This window comes from Lytechinus pictus, chromosome 7 (genome assembly GCF_037042905.1).
Source record: "Lytechinus pictus isolate F3 Inbred chromosome 7, Lp3.0, whole genome shotgun sequence".
Classification (NCBI taxonomy): domain Eukaryota; kingdom Metazoa; phylum Echinodermata; class Echinoidea; order Temnopleuroida; family Toxopneustidae; genus Lytechinus; species Lytechinus pictus.
In genome coordinates, this window is record NC_087251.1 from 37,514,252 (window position 1) to 37,532,098 (window position 17,847).

The following is a 17,847-nucleotide window of genomic DNA, read 5'->3' on the forward strand; positions in this document are numbered from 1 at the left end:
TTTTAAAAGTATCATAAACCATGTAGGCTTAAACTACTTTATTCAGCTTGGAATTTTTGGTTGGGCAGGGGGCCTGGCTTAATCAAGTGTCTGTCACTGATTATTTGGTATGATTTTCAGGTCATATAATCAAGGTCAAAGGTCATGTGGTCAATGAACTTTGACCTTGTGTCAATATAAAACATAATATTGAACAATAGAAATCTTTAGGCCTACATTTTTTGTGACTACTATAAAAAATACACCTATCAGAATGGAATAATAACGTGGTTTTTTTTTTAAGATTGAAATTTATAAATAATCCCAGTTAGGTTTAAAGGGGAAATCCAACTACAGTTACGTGTGAGAGGATAAAAAAGTTATGGAGAAAGTTTAAAATAAATCAGATAAGCAATAAGAAACTTATGACTCTTTCAAAATCGAGATCCCTAAAGAGAAAGAAGAAATTTTTTTTAAATAAAACTTGAAAAAATTACAATTTAAAAATTTTATGTATTTGAGTAAATGGGAGAGTAGTCCTTGCCATGCCTTACATCACTATGACATTACCAGTGTAGCCAATTTGAAGTCTCCATGGTATAGCGATTACCTTTTTTTACAACTTTTAAAAATTCATAACTTTCTCAGAGTTTGTCCAATTTTGTCAAAACTTTCATCTATGTACTAAATCTGATTTTTCACTTTTTCGATAAAAACAACTTTTTATTTGGGTTGGATACCTCTTAAACATAAGTTTAAACTAAATGAATACACGTATATTAAGTACTGAGAAGTTCATTCATTCAGATTAAAATCATACTTTTGAAAAATAACCTCTGATTCTCATCGTAAAAAAAATAAATGTTTTTAATATTTGGGGAAAAAAAGAAGGAAAGAGTTCCATATGCACCCACCACCAAAAATAAAAGGAATGTTGACACTTCCGGCTTATTCGCTTCAATTTCTTTTTTTCTGTTACTTACCGTAGTCGGAACTCAAAGTTGCCTCGTAGTAACTGCAGATAAGATCTCTTTTCACTATGGTAGCGGAAGTGGTTTTTAGCGATTATGAGCCAGTGGTGGAGCATTCAGTTCATATACAAAATGTACCCAGCCCGTGAAAATCATTATGTAGATTATTTCATTATCTTATATTTGTATAATGGACATTCAAGGAAATTGTATATTTTGTGATTAGGTTTTTTTTATTATGGGAAATTATCTTTCCCCTTTCTAAAAAACCTGGGTGATTGCATACTGCAGGGAATAATTGTCCTGGTATCGCATCGCAATTTGCTATACATTTTTGAAAGACTGCTATGCATAAAGTCTTATATAGCATATTTTTTACATAGGACTGTACATTACTTAGTTGAGAGCTTTTCTCTTATGACCAAAAATGCTACCAGTATTCAAATTTGTAAAGCAAAATTATTCCCTGTGCTGTGGTTTAGGAGATCATGTGCTATCTCCTCAGAGAATACCTATGCTATCCATAAGATTTGGAATTGGGACAGAATAGTGTGTTAGTGAAGGGTCATTGTGTCTTTCTTTCCTCCAGCTAATTGTGTGGCTTCCTGTTTATGCATGTAATACATGTATGTAGGGCTGCTGCTTTTACGTGGACAGAGATGTACGATTCGCGTACATGTGTCTTTGCACACCTGATAATTATGAACTGCTTTAATGGAGTGTACATGGACTTTCTTGCTCTGTGTTGTACTTGGTTAATTAATGATTGGAAATTCATGGGGGAAAGTTGTGAGGTGTGAATTTTCAGCGACTTTTACTTTATACACTGTATGGCCTTTATGGGACATTCCCCCCTACCCCTGCTGCTTAACCCTTTAAAGTAGCTGCACATTTGTAAAAGCATTTGTTCTTCTAAAATTAATGTTAATGACTCATATTTTTATTGATACATGTACAGTCTACATGTATTTCAAGCTACCCCGGAAAAGAAAATATGCAAAATTTATGGTTCTGTTTTAAATGCCCCTGATGAATATTTTATGTTAGAAATGAATACCATGACTATTGTTGTTGCTGCATGACAGCTGACCTTATTATGCATGGCTATTCATACTAAGGTGTGACTCATCAGCAGGCATTGTATTCTTTATTGAACGTCAGCTGTAGAAGGCTCCCAAGTACAAGTTCATCACTTTGTGAAGTGTAACAAATGGCTAAAAATAATTAAATTCTGTGTTGACATATGGGCGAAAACATTTGCATAGTATAAATCGAGATTACACTTAAAACACACTCTGAGATAAATTGCACGTACATGTAGGGTAGGTACTGTACATCATGGTATTAAAGGTTTACGGTCACATGCAAATTTGGTTGGTGATATGACCAGTTTATGTATTCAAAGCTTTAAAGTGATCAGGGCGCGACAAACCCGCTTGCCCGGGGCAAGTGAAAATTACGTGCGGGCAAGCATTTCTCAAAGTCAATTGCCCGATCGGGCAAGTGGTTGTTTTGAAAATAAAATATCAGTAGACCCTCTAAATCTCAATATCTTTTGGATAATCACAACTATCTCTCACATTATGTCAAACCAGTAAAAAAAAACAGTGGAAACTGATGTAAAATCAGCGCCAATTACCAATAAATTATCGCCGGGTACCTCGTTCGAAAAACCGTGCCATCGCATCTTACGTTCTATGTGTGCAATGACTGCGCATGCGCTACTTGAGCAATTTGCCGATGCAAAAACCACCAAAAGTGGCTAAAATTTCACATTTTGCAAAAATCCATGAAATGGACATCTATTTTCCACACTACCTTGAAATTGTTTTGATTTAGTTGGAAACTACAGAAAAAATGAAGAATATTCAGCTCTTTCTTGACTCTCTTTCTTTACTCTGATTTCTGACGATTACATTCGGTAAATGTTTTTTATTATTGTGGTCCCACATGTAGACTTTCATGTTGACCAAGTGTAAAACGATCAAAACGATTAAACGATACGATCAACGATCAATGCTCCAACACCATGAAAAAAAAAAACCCATGAAAGTCTACATGCGGGACTACAATAAAAAAAATATTGACCGAGTGTAACATCATGAAATGATGAAGAAAAGACAAGAGAGAGGTGAATATTCTTAATTTTCTTGATAGTTTCCAACTAATTTATGAAAAATAAATGACCGTTTCATGATGCAAAATGTGAAATTTTAGCCACTCCACTTTTTTTTTACATCATAAAACGATCTTTTTCAGAGTCAATAAAGAGCTGAATATTTTTCACTGGTTTTCTTTATAGTTTCCAACTAAATCAAAACAATTCTAAGAAAAAAAATATAGCAAACAGATAACCATTTCGTGGATTTAAAGATGCAAAATATAAAATTTTAGCCCCATTTATAAATAGCGAAAAAAAAATCAAAATAAACGTAATGACTCAGGCCTACGTTGCTGAAAATATACTTTCAAATGTGTGTTCTTTTATACTGTACATGATTCTCAATTGTTGTTATTTTGTATGACCTTTAAAAATAAGAGTAGTGCCATCATAATAAAAAAACAAATAGGGCAAGCAGTTTTTTTTATCGGGCAAAAAAAGTTTTTGTAGATGCCTGAAGTGATGATGATATTGTTTATTTAGACCTTCATGTAGTCTGTTGCTTCCCTTTTACAAGAGGTTTTAGGTTGGTTGTGCATGGCGATTTTCCATTCCCGCGCGTCTGCCGTGACATAGAATGTCCAGTACATATGCACAAGAGTTGACACTTTATGCCAATCACACAGGAATGGGAATTTATTGTATGCGTAATTCCTAATGTCCTTCTGCCAGCCATCCAAGAGTTAAAGTAATCTACAAATAAATGAAATAACCTCTTTTATTTATTTATGGTGATCTGTAAGATTATGTCTCACAAATATGGATAACGTACACTGTAAACTCATAAGCAGAAATCTAATACCACATTTATTCTGATGATTCACTTTGAGATTGATGTTCATAGAAACCATTCCTTTTTAATTGCACTCACAGTAAGAGATTTTATTACATTTTATCAAATTAATCTACTTACTTGACCCAACCAAGAAGTAAAGCAGTGTCTCTTCATGACCTGATCAGTGAATGAAATGACTGGAATTAATCAGGATGGACATGCATAAACAAAGCTATGTAAAGTAATAGCTGAAGCAAGGTTATTTGTGTTTTAGGCAGTGGCATGTAATATGCTTTTCACACTGCATTTCCTTAACCCCATACTATCCTTAACCCTGGACTTAGCCGGGGTTAACGCCTTAACCCCGGGCAATCACACAGCTCATGAATATTGATGATTTTACCATACAGAGCGCGATTAACGTGCAATTTCGACTTCTGTGATTGGCTAATGCCCCGCTTTTGCTTAGCCCTGTTTCGTTTCACACTGCATCTCTTAGCATCGCAATTGTGGTGCTAGCACCACAATAAGCCGGCTAACCCTGCTTTTTTGCAGGGCCAGATAGTACCGTACTATTTACCGTGCTAGCCCACTTTGCTAAAACGTAGTGTGAAAAACGAAGTGGGCTAAGCTTAACCCCGGGAAATTGGTGGGGCTAAGACCCCCCCTTAGCTCCACCAATTTAGGACAAAAAGTGCAGTGTGAAAAGCATATTAGTGGCAACTACCCCTCATCAGCTAAGGAGGTGCTTCAAATATAATTGGGGATTGGAGTTTACCATAGATGTTTAATTAGAAATTATTCTTAAAAGTTATGATCAGGCAAAGTTTTATTTATTTATTTTTTATTTACGGGGGGGGGGGGGGGGGATACTTTTCACAAATTGCTGCCTAAATCTGAACATTGGATACATTGCTATGAATGGGGATTTCCAGGGATCTTTTGAACATTGGGCTTTTCTATTGGGCATTTTTATTTATCCAGTGTGATGGAAATTTTGCCCATTCTAAAGTAATTGCTACTTTTTTTAAACCTTACTGGACAATATGCTTCCCGCATTGGCTAAAATACTGCCCAAAATTGGTTGGACACATAATAACCCTCGTGGTGGTAAAAAACTTACCCAATACTTTTTACAGCGACTAGGGCAGCAAAATTGTTGCTGAAATCAACATGGTTATGAACAGGTTCAATACTTTGATTGGGCTTGTTTAGAAAACTGTCTTGAAATACATAGCCATATTATCAGTACATGTATGGAAACAAGGAAGACAATGATGATCCACACATACATGTAGTTCGTGAAATATTTAGGCTTAAATTTAATGTACAGATATTTACATGAATATTTTTATGTTAATGAGGAATTTTGATTTGATTTGGCAGGTGCACATTGTATATTTTTTGCAGTTTATCAGACAAGCCAATCATACGATCGTGCGTCTGTCTGAAATGTAATTTTCTCATGATATGACATTGGGTGAGGGTTGTCTGTTATGACATCTGTAGCTGCATTATTTCAAGGATAAATAAAGCCCTTTCAATTGCATCCTGCTAATATTTCATGATGGCTGACCACAGTTTCATAGGAATTAATGCTGGGAGCCGGGCCTGGCTGGAACTCGGAACCTGGCGAGTTAGGGGGATTTCCGCCGGGTCAAGCCGGTCCAGGTTGAGAGCTAAAACAGCAGAGATTGGAAGTTGTAATATTAAGTCAAATAAACAGCAAGATAGTGTAACTTTTTACCTCCATGGGTGAACTGAGCTCATATTTACTCCCAAATAATCTAACTTAATTGATCTTTAACATGAATTTAAGCCAAATCTAGTTTTGGAAACGGCCTTATTTTAAATGCGATCATGATGTCTTCGTTCAAATTCTTAGTTAAATTTCGCCAAACAAACATAAAGGGCAGCAACACTGTTTGTTGACTTCGTGTTTGCTGGTTGTAATCGCTTACTTCAGCACATATCCAAAAAAATATATGGCGGAGTACCCTATTAATCTGATCATTCGAACGATGAAATCAAGATCGAAGCCAGAATAAACCTGTTCCTGATGCTCAGTGAGGTTGAAACTCGGGTTAAGATTGTTACTTTGGAATTGATTCGGACAAAACTTTCTGTTAATTTAGTTCGCTAACATTGCGGGGTACGAAATTGCATTCAGGCCTAGCATGCACCTAGCGAGGCCAGGCTTCTCTAGGGGCTGCAGCGGCGGTGTTGAGCGGTGGCTCCGAGTTCCGAGCCGATCCAGGACCCAGAATTTGTTATGGCTAAACCTTCCGGTCAGGGCTCAAGCCGGGTTTTCCCCCCATGCCCCAACATTAATAGGAATTTTTTTGATTTTTTTTTCAAAAGAATTGCTTTCCACTGTAGATATGTTATACATGTAAAGTTGGAACCTCAGAGATAGATGTACATAAATTCTTTAAGGGATACTTGCACGTTCTTGTATTTAATGTGGTGAATTTAATTCTAATAAACAAAATATTAGAATAGATGATGTTAGAAACATGCTTTGCGCGGGAGGGGGGGACACCCCCTCCCGAACCCTCCCCCCATGCTTGCTTTACACGCACCGAGGCCGCTATGCATCAGAATGAACCTGGCGAGAACGTTGCATGTATTTAAAAAAATATTGTTTATTTTTAATTTGTAAATGGCCACTACTACTACTGGTAAATCGTATTCACATGTTGTTTGTAAGAAAGTAGTTCAGTAATAAAGCAGATTTTCTATCCTGTATATGATATCCGTCTCTCATTGCAACTCTTGTCAGCTATCACTAGTGTCATCCAGCCCAGGCCTGATAAAATCCAAATTCTAAGCTGGCAGAGACATAGGGATTCGTTATTCAATAATGCCTGTCCCTTTGCGCACCTTTTCAGCTGTCCAGGGTTGAGTTAACACTTCTTTCTTTTCTAAAATGACTTTGCAAGTCAATCTGGATTGGTATTTGGAAAATAAATTTTTGTGTTCCTTTTGTTTTCAAATAACAAAGTTTTTTTTTAATAGAAAACAGATGAATATCCAAGTTAAAGAACAGAAAATTATTGAATTGGACCCTGTTTACATTTGCTTTCCCGGACTGATCTACACTTGACCGATTCAGACTGTCTGGTCCATTGTGGATGTGAAAGCTCCTAAAAATCCTCTAGACTGCATTGAGCAATGCTACTCTGGAGTGCTTCAGAAATGTATTTCTGTAGTTAATAATTAATTTGTCATTAATTACCAGCTTGAAAACATACAACCTAAACCTCCCCTTTTGTTTTTGTTTATAACATGTTTCAACAATAGACTGTAAAAAACACAGGAAACAAAATATGCAGATTTGACATGGTGGGAATCATGTACATGTATGGTACTGGCCATGGTTTGTGGTAATGCACTCTTCTTAGTGTATTCAGACCACCTCAAATTCAAGAATACCAGGTATTCTCTGATTGGGAAATTCACCCTGATCTACATGTACCCTGGTCTGAAAATACCAAATATCTTTAGCAGTATGAAAACAAATTAATGTAATATTTTGGAAGAAAATACAAAAATAAGAAAATTAGTAGGTACGGTTGCAGGGCCTGCAATGTACTTGTCAAAATTGCGTGAATATATCGCTGGGATTTTACCGAGGGTGTACATGTAGGTATTTGTGCAGTGTGAATGCGTATGACAAAGAACTTTCTGGACCCAGTGAATTTAGTTGGGCACAGGCGCAATGGGCTGCTGAGCTAGCGATTTTGAATATCAGACCATATTGCGCATGCTCGTAACTTCGAAAACATACTCCCAAAGGTTCTGCTTCAGGTTGGTATGGACATGAACAAGTTCTTGAAATTTAACTGGTATTCTGGTGAAGAAGTCGGTCTGAAAACACCTAGGTAGGCAAAGGTGTGTGACTGAGGTACCCGGAATAGACAGGGGTACATGCATTTATATAAATTGCTTTTAGGGTTCAGTCAATTGTATTATTTATTAATTTGGGGTCTTGCTTAAATTAATGGGAGTATCTGGAGCTGAGAGATACCAACCCATTTAATATTTAGAGACACAGTCATGTATGTACATGTATAAAATAATGAAGTCTCAGGCCATTTTATATGGTCTGTAAACTTTGCTTGAAATTGATATTACATGTACTTCTGAAGTATGGACTTAATTCTTTTAATTTTGAATTACATAATGGTTTGTTTTATTTATTTGTTACATTGTTAGTCTTCAGACTTTATTTTGAAAATATGATAAAACCTCATGTAATTGAGTGAATGAATTTTCATTTGAGTATTTGGTTTCTTTTAGCATTGCTCTCACCTAGACCATTAGACCTACGGTATATACGTGTACATGTACATGATATTGGAACACAACACTTCATACAGATTTATATTGAATTCTCTATTAGTATTAGGCTGTACTTGAAGACTAATGTCCATGATATACTGTAGTAAGCAAATTAAAATTGTGAGATGGGAGTGAACCTCATTGAATGATACCAGTGTTGGAGTGCTGCTGTGAGTCATATTCATACATAATGTACATGTTCAATTCATTGCGGTAGAATAGTAATACTACCTTGTTGCATGTTGTTGGCATGGATGGTAATGTACATCTGGCTTGTAAGCAGTTGTTCTAATCAGAGTGCCTAATGGGAAAAAAAAAGGAGATTGGATTCAGCCTTCAAAAGCTAATGAGGAAATGATGTAATAGAGATATCATTGGCAAGTATACCATATGTTGCGTATGATAGTCACAAGTTCATTTAACTCTCGTCATGATGCTGTTTGGCTTAAAATACAAAAGAACTAATTTTCTGCTCATTTTGTGAGTACTTTTAGTTATAGAGCATGTAGTCACTGAATAACATCAAAAGAATAATTGTCCATTGCACCAAATTTGGTTTGTCTTGAGATGAGTGTACTAATTGACCATGCATACTGTAAAAAAAATCTACAATGTAAACGCAATGAGGGATTCATTTTATCCTTCTAATGATACAACTGTTTATGCTCCATACTCTACATGGATTTTACTACTCTTTCCACAGACAAACTCTCCATGTACATGTAGATCCCACAGTACCGGTACCTTTTAATTGTACTGTTAAACAAACTGCATAATACAATCTCACTATTGGAGCAGACATGTTTGATGATATGAAAATCATGTTGACTTTCAGCTGTCTATAAAAGGGGTACATACATGCATAATGCCTAGCAATATCAATTGTGTGTGTGTGAGCGAGAGAAAAGAGAGGAGGATATAATCGCTTCAATGAACCTTGACCTTAGGCATAAATACTCGCTCCTGTTCATTGTACATTGTGCTGTTCATCAACTCAAATGCATTAGGAATATTTCAATTCTGTTCTTCTTGAGCACATTATCCATTAGTCTCAGAGTATATCTTGGTGATTAAAAAGATCAATTTGTTTACAATGTGAAACTTCTTTTAAAAGTAAGATATATATACATGTAAGACTTCTGATTCCATTTCCATATTATGTCAGACAGTAAAATTCATGATTTTACACATGTTTGCTTGCTTAAAATGTATTACATGTAGGGCCTATAATGTACGAAGCATGAATGATAATGATCACATACAAGTACATTGTAGACCTACATGCATTACATGTACATGTATCTAGATAGTACAATGTACTCTACATGTACATGTTTCGGTCTCTCCACTACAACCCCATTTTAATTTCCATTTAATGTACGTCTTTTCTTGTCCATTGAATGACAGTGAACAATGATTCATACACTCCACATTGTTCACTCAATACTTCCAAGTACATTACAAGTATGAACTGTGGTTTGATGGAATTGTGTGATTGAGACATTGTTGTTAGATTTTTTTTTAGAAAGCAAGAAACCAATGAAAGAAATCAATAGTCAGTGATTTTAATGACTATTGTTACAAGCTACTAAAATCCTTGCCTCTGATTGGCTCAGGTCAATTTTGTCGGGAACAATCACCAACAAAATGCATCATGAAAATTTCATTTCCCCCTGCCTTTCATTGAATAAAGAGAGATCTCTTAAAGACAGATCCCCCATTTATGCTGGAATATTGAGAATATTTATGATAATACTCTCCATGTATAAAGAATGAAGAATCATATATAGAAACCAGGAAGAGATAAACAAAGCTTTTGCATGCAATCATCCATTGAAGAAAACTGTACAAATGTTCATGGATCCACACTGAAGCAATGAAAATTATAAAGTAATATTTTGCATCTGCCTTTATTCGTGTATCAAACATGGCCCTAGGAAGCAGGGGTGCTGTGTGTATTATTTTCCATAGACAGTGAGTACCTCCAGGTATTCTGGGAGGTATGTGAAAATGAAAAAAAAAATGAAACCAAAATGACATTCATTTTTTGTGAAACCCTTTTTCCTTTTTTTAATATATATATATTTTTTCTTTTTAAATTTTTCGGGAGCAACCAATTTGACCTCCATTTTGTAGTGAAAACTTTTTTTTTTTTTTTTTTGCTTTTATAAATTTACATCAGCACCCCCAGTGAAAATATTGTTCCCAGGGCCCTGGTGGGTGTTTCTTAAAGCTGTTCGTAAGTTAAGAACGACTGGTGATCCTTTCTTATGCACAAAACCCTCGCCAACAAAGGTTTTTGTGTATATTATTAACCCCCAATAAAGGATCACCAGTCGTTCTTAAAGTCGCTCTTAACGTACGAACAGCTTTATGAAACGGCCCCCTGGTATCTAATTCACCTTAGATTCTTAAAAAGAAAAAACAAAAGGTCTATTTTATGTACACTTTTCTCCATTAGAAAAGACTGCAAGGTTTGTAATGTACCCTGCGTGTTATATTTCATACTTGTATACCAGTAAAACCTCTTACAGCAGATCAATTGCAGTGTCTGTTTTATGCCACATGTGTGTATGCTCATAATAAAGAGAGATTTATATGCTAATGGGACATAATAACAAAGCATGGGATGATTAATTTGAATTGTGTTACCTGACAAAATATTTGTTTATGAAGCCCCTTGAGAGTGTTTAGTGTGTCAGTGTAAAAGCAGAGGTAATGAAAATGAAACCTGCTGAATTAGCTCTTATTACTTTCCAATCTATTGTATGTTTCATTTTTTTTGCGGTGTTATGAAGATTTGTATTAAAAATAGTATACAGTCCTTTTACTTTTGAGAGATGTTTGCCTGCCTACATACATGTATGTACATGGCCTTCCAGTGTAAAGATATCCATATACCAGCCATGCACTTTTGATATATGTACTTTTATGAGGCCTGTCTACATCGGCCAATGATTTCAAATTATATCATGCCTCCTTTTTTCCGGAAAACTATCCTGATCAGAATAATATCAAGATTATTTGTAATAAGCCAGATATACCATGAGTTCGAGTCAACTTTCAATATTTTTACTGTGAAATTTTTATTGGGATTTATCCAGCTACATGTAATTCACAAGTAAAGACGCAATCAGGGTTTTGGCTCTGAATAATTCATCTGTGATACTATTCCGGGAAAAAGACAATATTTTCTGAATGAGTCAGTGGCTGCTATTCGAGCCATAGACTGGTAGCAATTTATGTGCATGCGGGCTTTTAGAAATTTTGATACACTTTCAACATTTTCCATGTTTTTTGTTATCTATACAGGTTTCCTTTTAATGTGATTGGACAAGAGAGATGTCCAGGATGCCCAACCTGACTACAGTCCACGAGACTGGGTCCCATTCTCATGGACACACTCATTCTCGAGTTAGCTCACGGTCACATGTAAGTTCAGCTTTATAGCCTTCTATCGTGGATATTCACCATTCAGAGGAAATAAATCATGGCAATTGTTTCACAAAGAGTTCAGTGTGACTTAAGCTCATGCCTAATCGCCATCATGTGTACAGTATGACGTCATTGTGTGTGTCCTCTGAGCATTTTCTCACAAATGTGATGTTGTGCCATATAAGGAATTTAAGTTTGAACATTTAGTTGTACTTCAAATCTTTGTGAAACAGCACCCAGTTTTTTTGTCTCGCCCACCAGAGGTGAAGGCGAATCTAAGGGATCCAAATGTTGCCCATCCGTCACAAACATTATGACACATAACTCCACAACCATAAGTCACTTTTTAACCATACGGTAGATGTACAATGGGGACTTGCATATGCTGCAGTCGGAGGTCACATGGTAAGGTCAAAGGTCATTTTCAGGTCAACGTTAAAGTTTAGTGCTAGACTCTCTTATGACACATAACTTCGCAACCGTAAGTCACTTTTCACCCAAACTTGGGTTGTAGATGTACTGAGGAGACCTGCATGTCATGGGGCAATCAGAGGTCACATGGTAAGGTCAAAGATCATTTTGAGGTCAATTATTATGACACATAACTCTGCAACCGTAAGTCACTTTTATTTTGTTATTGTGTTTGGAGGTCACATGGTAAGGTCAAAGTTCATTTTGAGGTCAACATTTCAGTTTACGTGCAAGACTCTTATGACAAATGAAGTTTTGATACAATTCTCTTGCATGCCCTCTCAAGTAACAAAGGGACCTTCAGCTCTGATTTCTTTAAAAATATCAAATCAGTGTTGACCAATGCCTTTAAAGATTTCAGAATGTCTTCATCTTCAATACTGGGCTGTATTTCCTGGAAGCAGAATTGTTGATGACATTTCAACTTGGCCACATTTGTTTTTTTCTATCTTGATTGTGCAGGGAGATGATTCAACTAATTCCAGCTCATCAAGGAGTAGGAGTAGAACAGGTGATGATCAACCTCACGTTGGGAAGTACCGCCTCATCAAGACCATTGGCAAGGGAAACTTTGCCAAAGTCAAGCTGGCCAAGCACATCCCGACTGGCAAGGAGGTAAACTACCATCGTCTATCATGTTTAGTTTTGATTCTCAGTTTAGTCTGTAGTTCATTGATGGGCTGTTAAAACCTCTCAAAGTTTGTCATTTGAGGACAGGTCAGAAAAAGAGGTTATCTAGAATTATTTTAGTGTTAACAGTGGTAACCTCATATTGTCTAAAAACAGTCTCCTTAATATCCATCGAGAAATATTTCTAGGTAAAAGAAGGTTGCTTCTTGAATAAGTTCTTCAAAATAAAGCTTTTTCTGAATTGTCCTCATTTTTTTCATTTTGAGATAGAATGATATTTTAATAGCCCACCAGCATTTTTTTATTAACCATCTAGCTGCCTGAGTACATTATACCACCTCCTCTAAAAGATTATTTTATTTTTATGTTTTTCCTATTGTCGTGTCTGCTTTGTAACCACATTGGAGGGTTTAAAGGGAAAAAAAAAGTTGTAAAGTGTGAAGAACTCTTACATACAAGCACACCTACAATATGCAACGATAATGACAAAATCCAGAGTTGATTCTTATTTTCTGGAGATGTCCAAGAAATATAGACAGGCTCATATATGTGATATAAGAAGTATGAAAAATAATTCATGCGCAAGCTCAGTTGGCTTATATTTGTAAATTTATATACACCGGTAGCTCATAGGAACACAATTGTTTTCCAATATTATCTCAAAGCTTTCAAGATCTCTGACCCAGAACAAATACATAACAAACAACCTACCAGTAATTCTACTTAGGTGTAATATGTCTGTCTACATTATCAGGGTGTTTTCATATCTGGAGAGCATTTCATAAAGAGGTTTGTCAGTGATTTTCACTGAAAATCCTCACAACTGATTGGGTAATTGCTAACTAGTCAATGAAATCACCGATAAGATTGTTTGTGAAATGCTCCATGGTTATTACTCAGTATATCTTCAATAAACTGGAGTTGCAGTCTTGACTGCATATACTGATTTACGTCTGTCTTTAGCCTCTAAATGAAGATGGACTTCCCGTTTCAGGCCCATAAAGAATGTAAACTGATAGAATTTCAACTATACAGTCAATCTTCCAACTCCTGCCACGATTTCAGCTCTTGTAATTTCTCCCGGATAGACGACAGATAATTGTACCGTGAATCCTGGGGGGGGGGGGAATGATACCAAGAATTATTTTTTAGGTGAACACATCTATTCAGTTTTTATATATCAACATATATTTGAATTTGTAAATTCTGTGTGCAAAATACAACCAAAATAGTGCAGAAATTCTGTTTTAATTGTTTTTATAATATTGTAGATATTTTAGCACAGGTAATGTTTCCAGAGATTGTTTCTCTGTGACACTTCAGGATAACAATACTAATAGGCATTTGTGCAATGTATAACACCATCTATGTAGAAATAATCTGTTCCAATGAGCGCGATGGAGCTTGAGCTTGTGCTGCCATTTTCAATGCTCAGTGCATTCAAGGAATTGATATTACCAGGTACCCATGTACCTCATCTGGGTTTTAAACAGGCCATGGCTAGGACTTTAAAGAAAAAGAAGAGATGCTGAACCACTAGACACCAAGAACCCCTCTTATAAAATACATATCCTCTGATACATTTGAAGCCTGCATGTAGCAAAAGTGATTTTCTTTCAGTCAGTCAAAGTATGAAAACAAGTACATTGGTCATCAAGACACACTTGAATTAAGATCCATGGTGGACGTTGGACTTTGGTCTGTATAAGATCATCGGAGCAACAAGTTTATTGGTTTAGAGTCAAGAGTTCATATTTACTCAGCCCTGTTGTGCAAACCAGTGTTGATTACCAGGGCCTAATCCAAGCTGGACAGTGGTGGACTGCACTTTGCATTTACATATGATATTGGTGGAATCTAAATTTGATTAGGAGACGAGGCATGCTAATGAGTTGGAGTACTCTCTTTTTTCCCCTCCACTTTTTCCATTCATGCCTGTGGGCCGACTGTTAATAAATCAACTGTCCATTTCAAATTACGCACTACAGCCACACCAGCAAAACTCCACACCGGTCAATGGTATTAGAGATAACGTAAAACTTGGGTCGTTCTAGAGTCAGATTTGTCAGTGTGACTGTAACATTACATCCCTATACTTGTATATGTTTAGTATTAGGCAGCTCCAGGATTATAGATTGGTAATGCAAAGTGATGGTATTTTGTTTTCTCAAAAATATAAAAAGATTTATTCAGTTATTGATGATTGTGACCTAAAACTACCCTATCCCCTTTCTTGCTCTCATAGAATTGTTTGATTTTGCCTTCCATATGCTGTACATTTCATACATCTCCATTATGTCCATAATGTATGAATAAAATACATTCATTGCAAATAACATTTCACATTTATTCAGTTATTTTTTGGTTCATCTTTAAAAAATGAAATATGATATGTACAAAGCATTTTCAAAGTCAAGGTAAACAAACCTCACAAACCTGTCCTGCAGTATTACAATATTCTTGCATTGCTTTAAGAAAAGAATATAGAGTGAGCAGGAGAGATGTTAGAACTCTAAGAAGATTTTTGTATGGAGTATGAAATACCCAAAATATCCAAAGTATGATCCTGTTATGCTAACACTCATTCATGTATTCACTCGTAATACATTCCAAAATGCATGTTCATTCTTGCTGCATGCCTGACATACCGACTCCCACTGGCCCAATAACAATGAAACAAGATGCCAAATCCTAAGCCTCCACCTCCCATAAATGTGGACACAGACACCTTTTTTATTCATGCGTTAGGATTCCCTGTCATTTTCCTCCAAGAATCTCATGACAGAGATGAAAAATCCAATTTCGTCTAGAGAATATGTTGGCAGCCGAAATGTCACACACCAAGCTTGTGCTCTAGTCACAATGCAAGACTTGGGGGTCACTGTAGCAAACCTTCCTCCCAGCCTACGGGTCCATCTGCACTGTACAAAGGATGGTGGCGCTCCATTATGTTATTCCAGATGGATAGGAAATAAGGCTCTCCACATGAGTCGATAGCAATCTTGCAAGAGATCTTTAAAGGGTCTTCGCCGTCGGTCATCCCAATATTTAAATATTGTATCCAACAGTTGATCAATAAGATCTAATTACATTTTCAAGATCTGAATCTGGAACCATAATTGTCCATGTACAATGTAGTTTCATTTACCAGTATAAAAAAATGACCATTCATAATAGGAAATGTATGTGATATTCTACTTAGTAAATTCTGATCATTATCAGAAATCCTTCATCTTTGTATCCCAAATTTCTTGTGCATTAAAATGATCTTTAAGTGCAGCAAAATCCCACTCTTTATTCTTTTAAAATAGATCTCAACAATTCTGAGAAATCTGCATAATAGAAATGTGCTATTTTATAATACAGGGAGTGGTCAAATTTTTCTTATTTGAATTAAGGGAGTAGGGGAGAGTGGGGGTAAATGAGGCACCCCTTTCATGATTCTATTTATATCTTTTTAATGCCTAGCACTACAAACATGATTAAATGTCTTAATACTAGGTCTACAGTTGATCTACATTATCCAATAGAAATATGAAAACGAATCAACTTCATTTGCATATTAATGAGCATTAAACATTGTCAGGGGGCCTTATTTGCCCAACTGAAATGGGGCAAATGAGGCCCATTGATCAAAAACTATTTTTATTGCTATATTCAAGTAAAAATAGTTCATTTGGTTTGATACAATCATTGAACATTTACTAGTAACAATCACAAAATATTAAATTATTTTTTCAAAAGCCCCTATTTAAGGATTTATTTTTTAAATCCTATCCAATATTATGAAGAAAAATGATTGGGGGATTGTTTTTTCAACTGTCAAAGTTATATCAATTTTTTATCATTATGTTTCTACATGTTCTTTTGGAAATGTATACTTTTAGTGTATGTAAGCAAGTGTGGAGATGTATACACTGTATTTTACTGTTTTAACAGATCTTACCATAGAGTGATTATTATGTTTTAATCCAGGGGCCTCATTTGCCCCATCAGGCATGTTAAGATCATAGGCTTCCAGTAAGAAAAAAAAGGGAAAGTGGGCAATTTTACTACAGTATTGGCATGTAAATTAATGCCATGTAAATTAATGCCTTACAAAAGTAAACTACTGGTAAGATATTAAAAAGTTAATTCACATTTCTGTAAAGTGGTCATGCTACTTTCAAAATTTTGATTTTGAGGTGCTGCTAGTTTAGTTTTGTGCTTCTCATGGCCAGTTATGTGCATTGGACTACGGGACATTGTTTATGCTCAAGATATGTGCAAAGGAACTGTCTCAAATACCACACAAACAGCCATCCCCTTGACTCTGGTAAACTTGAGAAGTGAGCACCAAACTAACTGGGGGCCTTATTTACCCCAAGGCCTCAACTATCCCACTCTCCATTACATTTATGATATATGTAATAGACATTTGAATTATATTCATGTGGATAAAATGTAATGTATGGGGATAAAGTACAATGGTTCTAGTCTAGACCGAATTGATACTCTAACGCAATAAGGTAAACTTGACCTTTAAATACATCCATTTGTGTAGAACTCTCCTGCAATTGCTTTTCCATGCATATTGCATGCTGTGTCCCATAACTCTATAATGTGGTCATCTGACCATGTCCACATTTTCCTTCGTCTCCATTTCTGCCAAGTTTGTCTCTTTTTACCCTTTTTTTACCCTTTTTGTCTCTTTCTCCTTTTGTCTCTTTCCCTTTTTGTCTCTTTATTCCGTCTCTGTCTCTGTCTTTCTGCAGTCTTTTCTCTTGTTATTTCTTTTAGATTTGTATAGTAATTGCACAGCGTATAGACAGACACTCGGCCTACGAAAATAAAAGGTCACACTTGCTGTTACTTTGAATATGAATATGAGTTATTATTTTATAAAGTATTTTTCTCAATTATTTTTTCATGAGAAAGTAATTGTCTTTATCAATGAAGTGATAGAACCCTTTGCCAAATGAGGGGTGAATCAGCTCTCTGTCTGACACTTGATCCTTTGCAATTTTTTTGAAGTTCAAATGAAATTACTAAAAGGTCATGCCAGCCCAACAAAAGTGAGTTTCGATCCATAGAGAAAAATA

At 35.8% G+C, this 17,847-nt stretch overlaps 1 protein-coding gene across 1 annotated transcript in view; it reads left to right on the forward strand.

Moving 5' to 3' along the window:
• The window catches only part of LOC129264432 (DNA repair protein XRCC3-like), a 58,998-nt gene that overhangs the window by 24,653 nt on the left and 16,498 nt on the right, over positions 1–17,847 (forward strand). Inside the window, exon 7 of the mRNA XM_054902312.2 lies at positions 12,599–12,751. Within this exon, the coding sequence (XP_054758287.2) occupies positions 12,599–12,751 (153 nt within the window). The remainder of the gene's footprint in view (positions 1–12,598; positions 12,752–17,847) is intronic.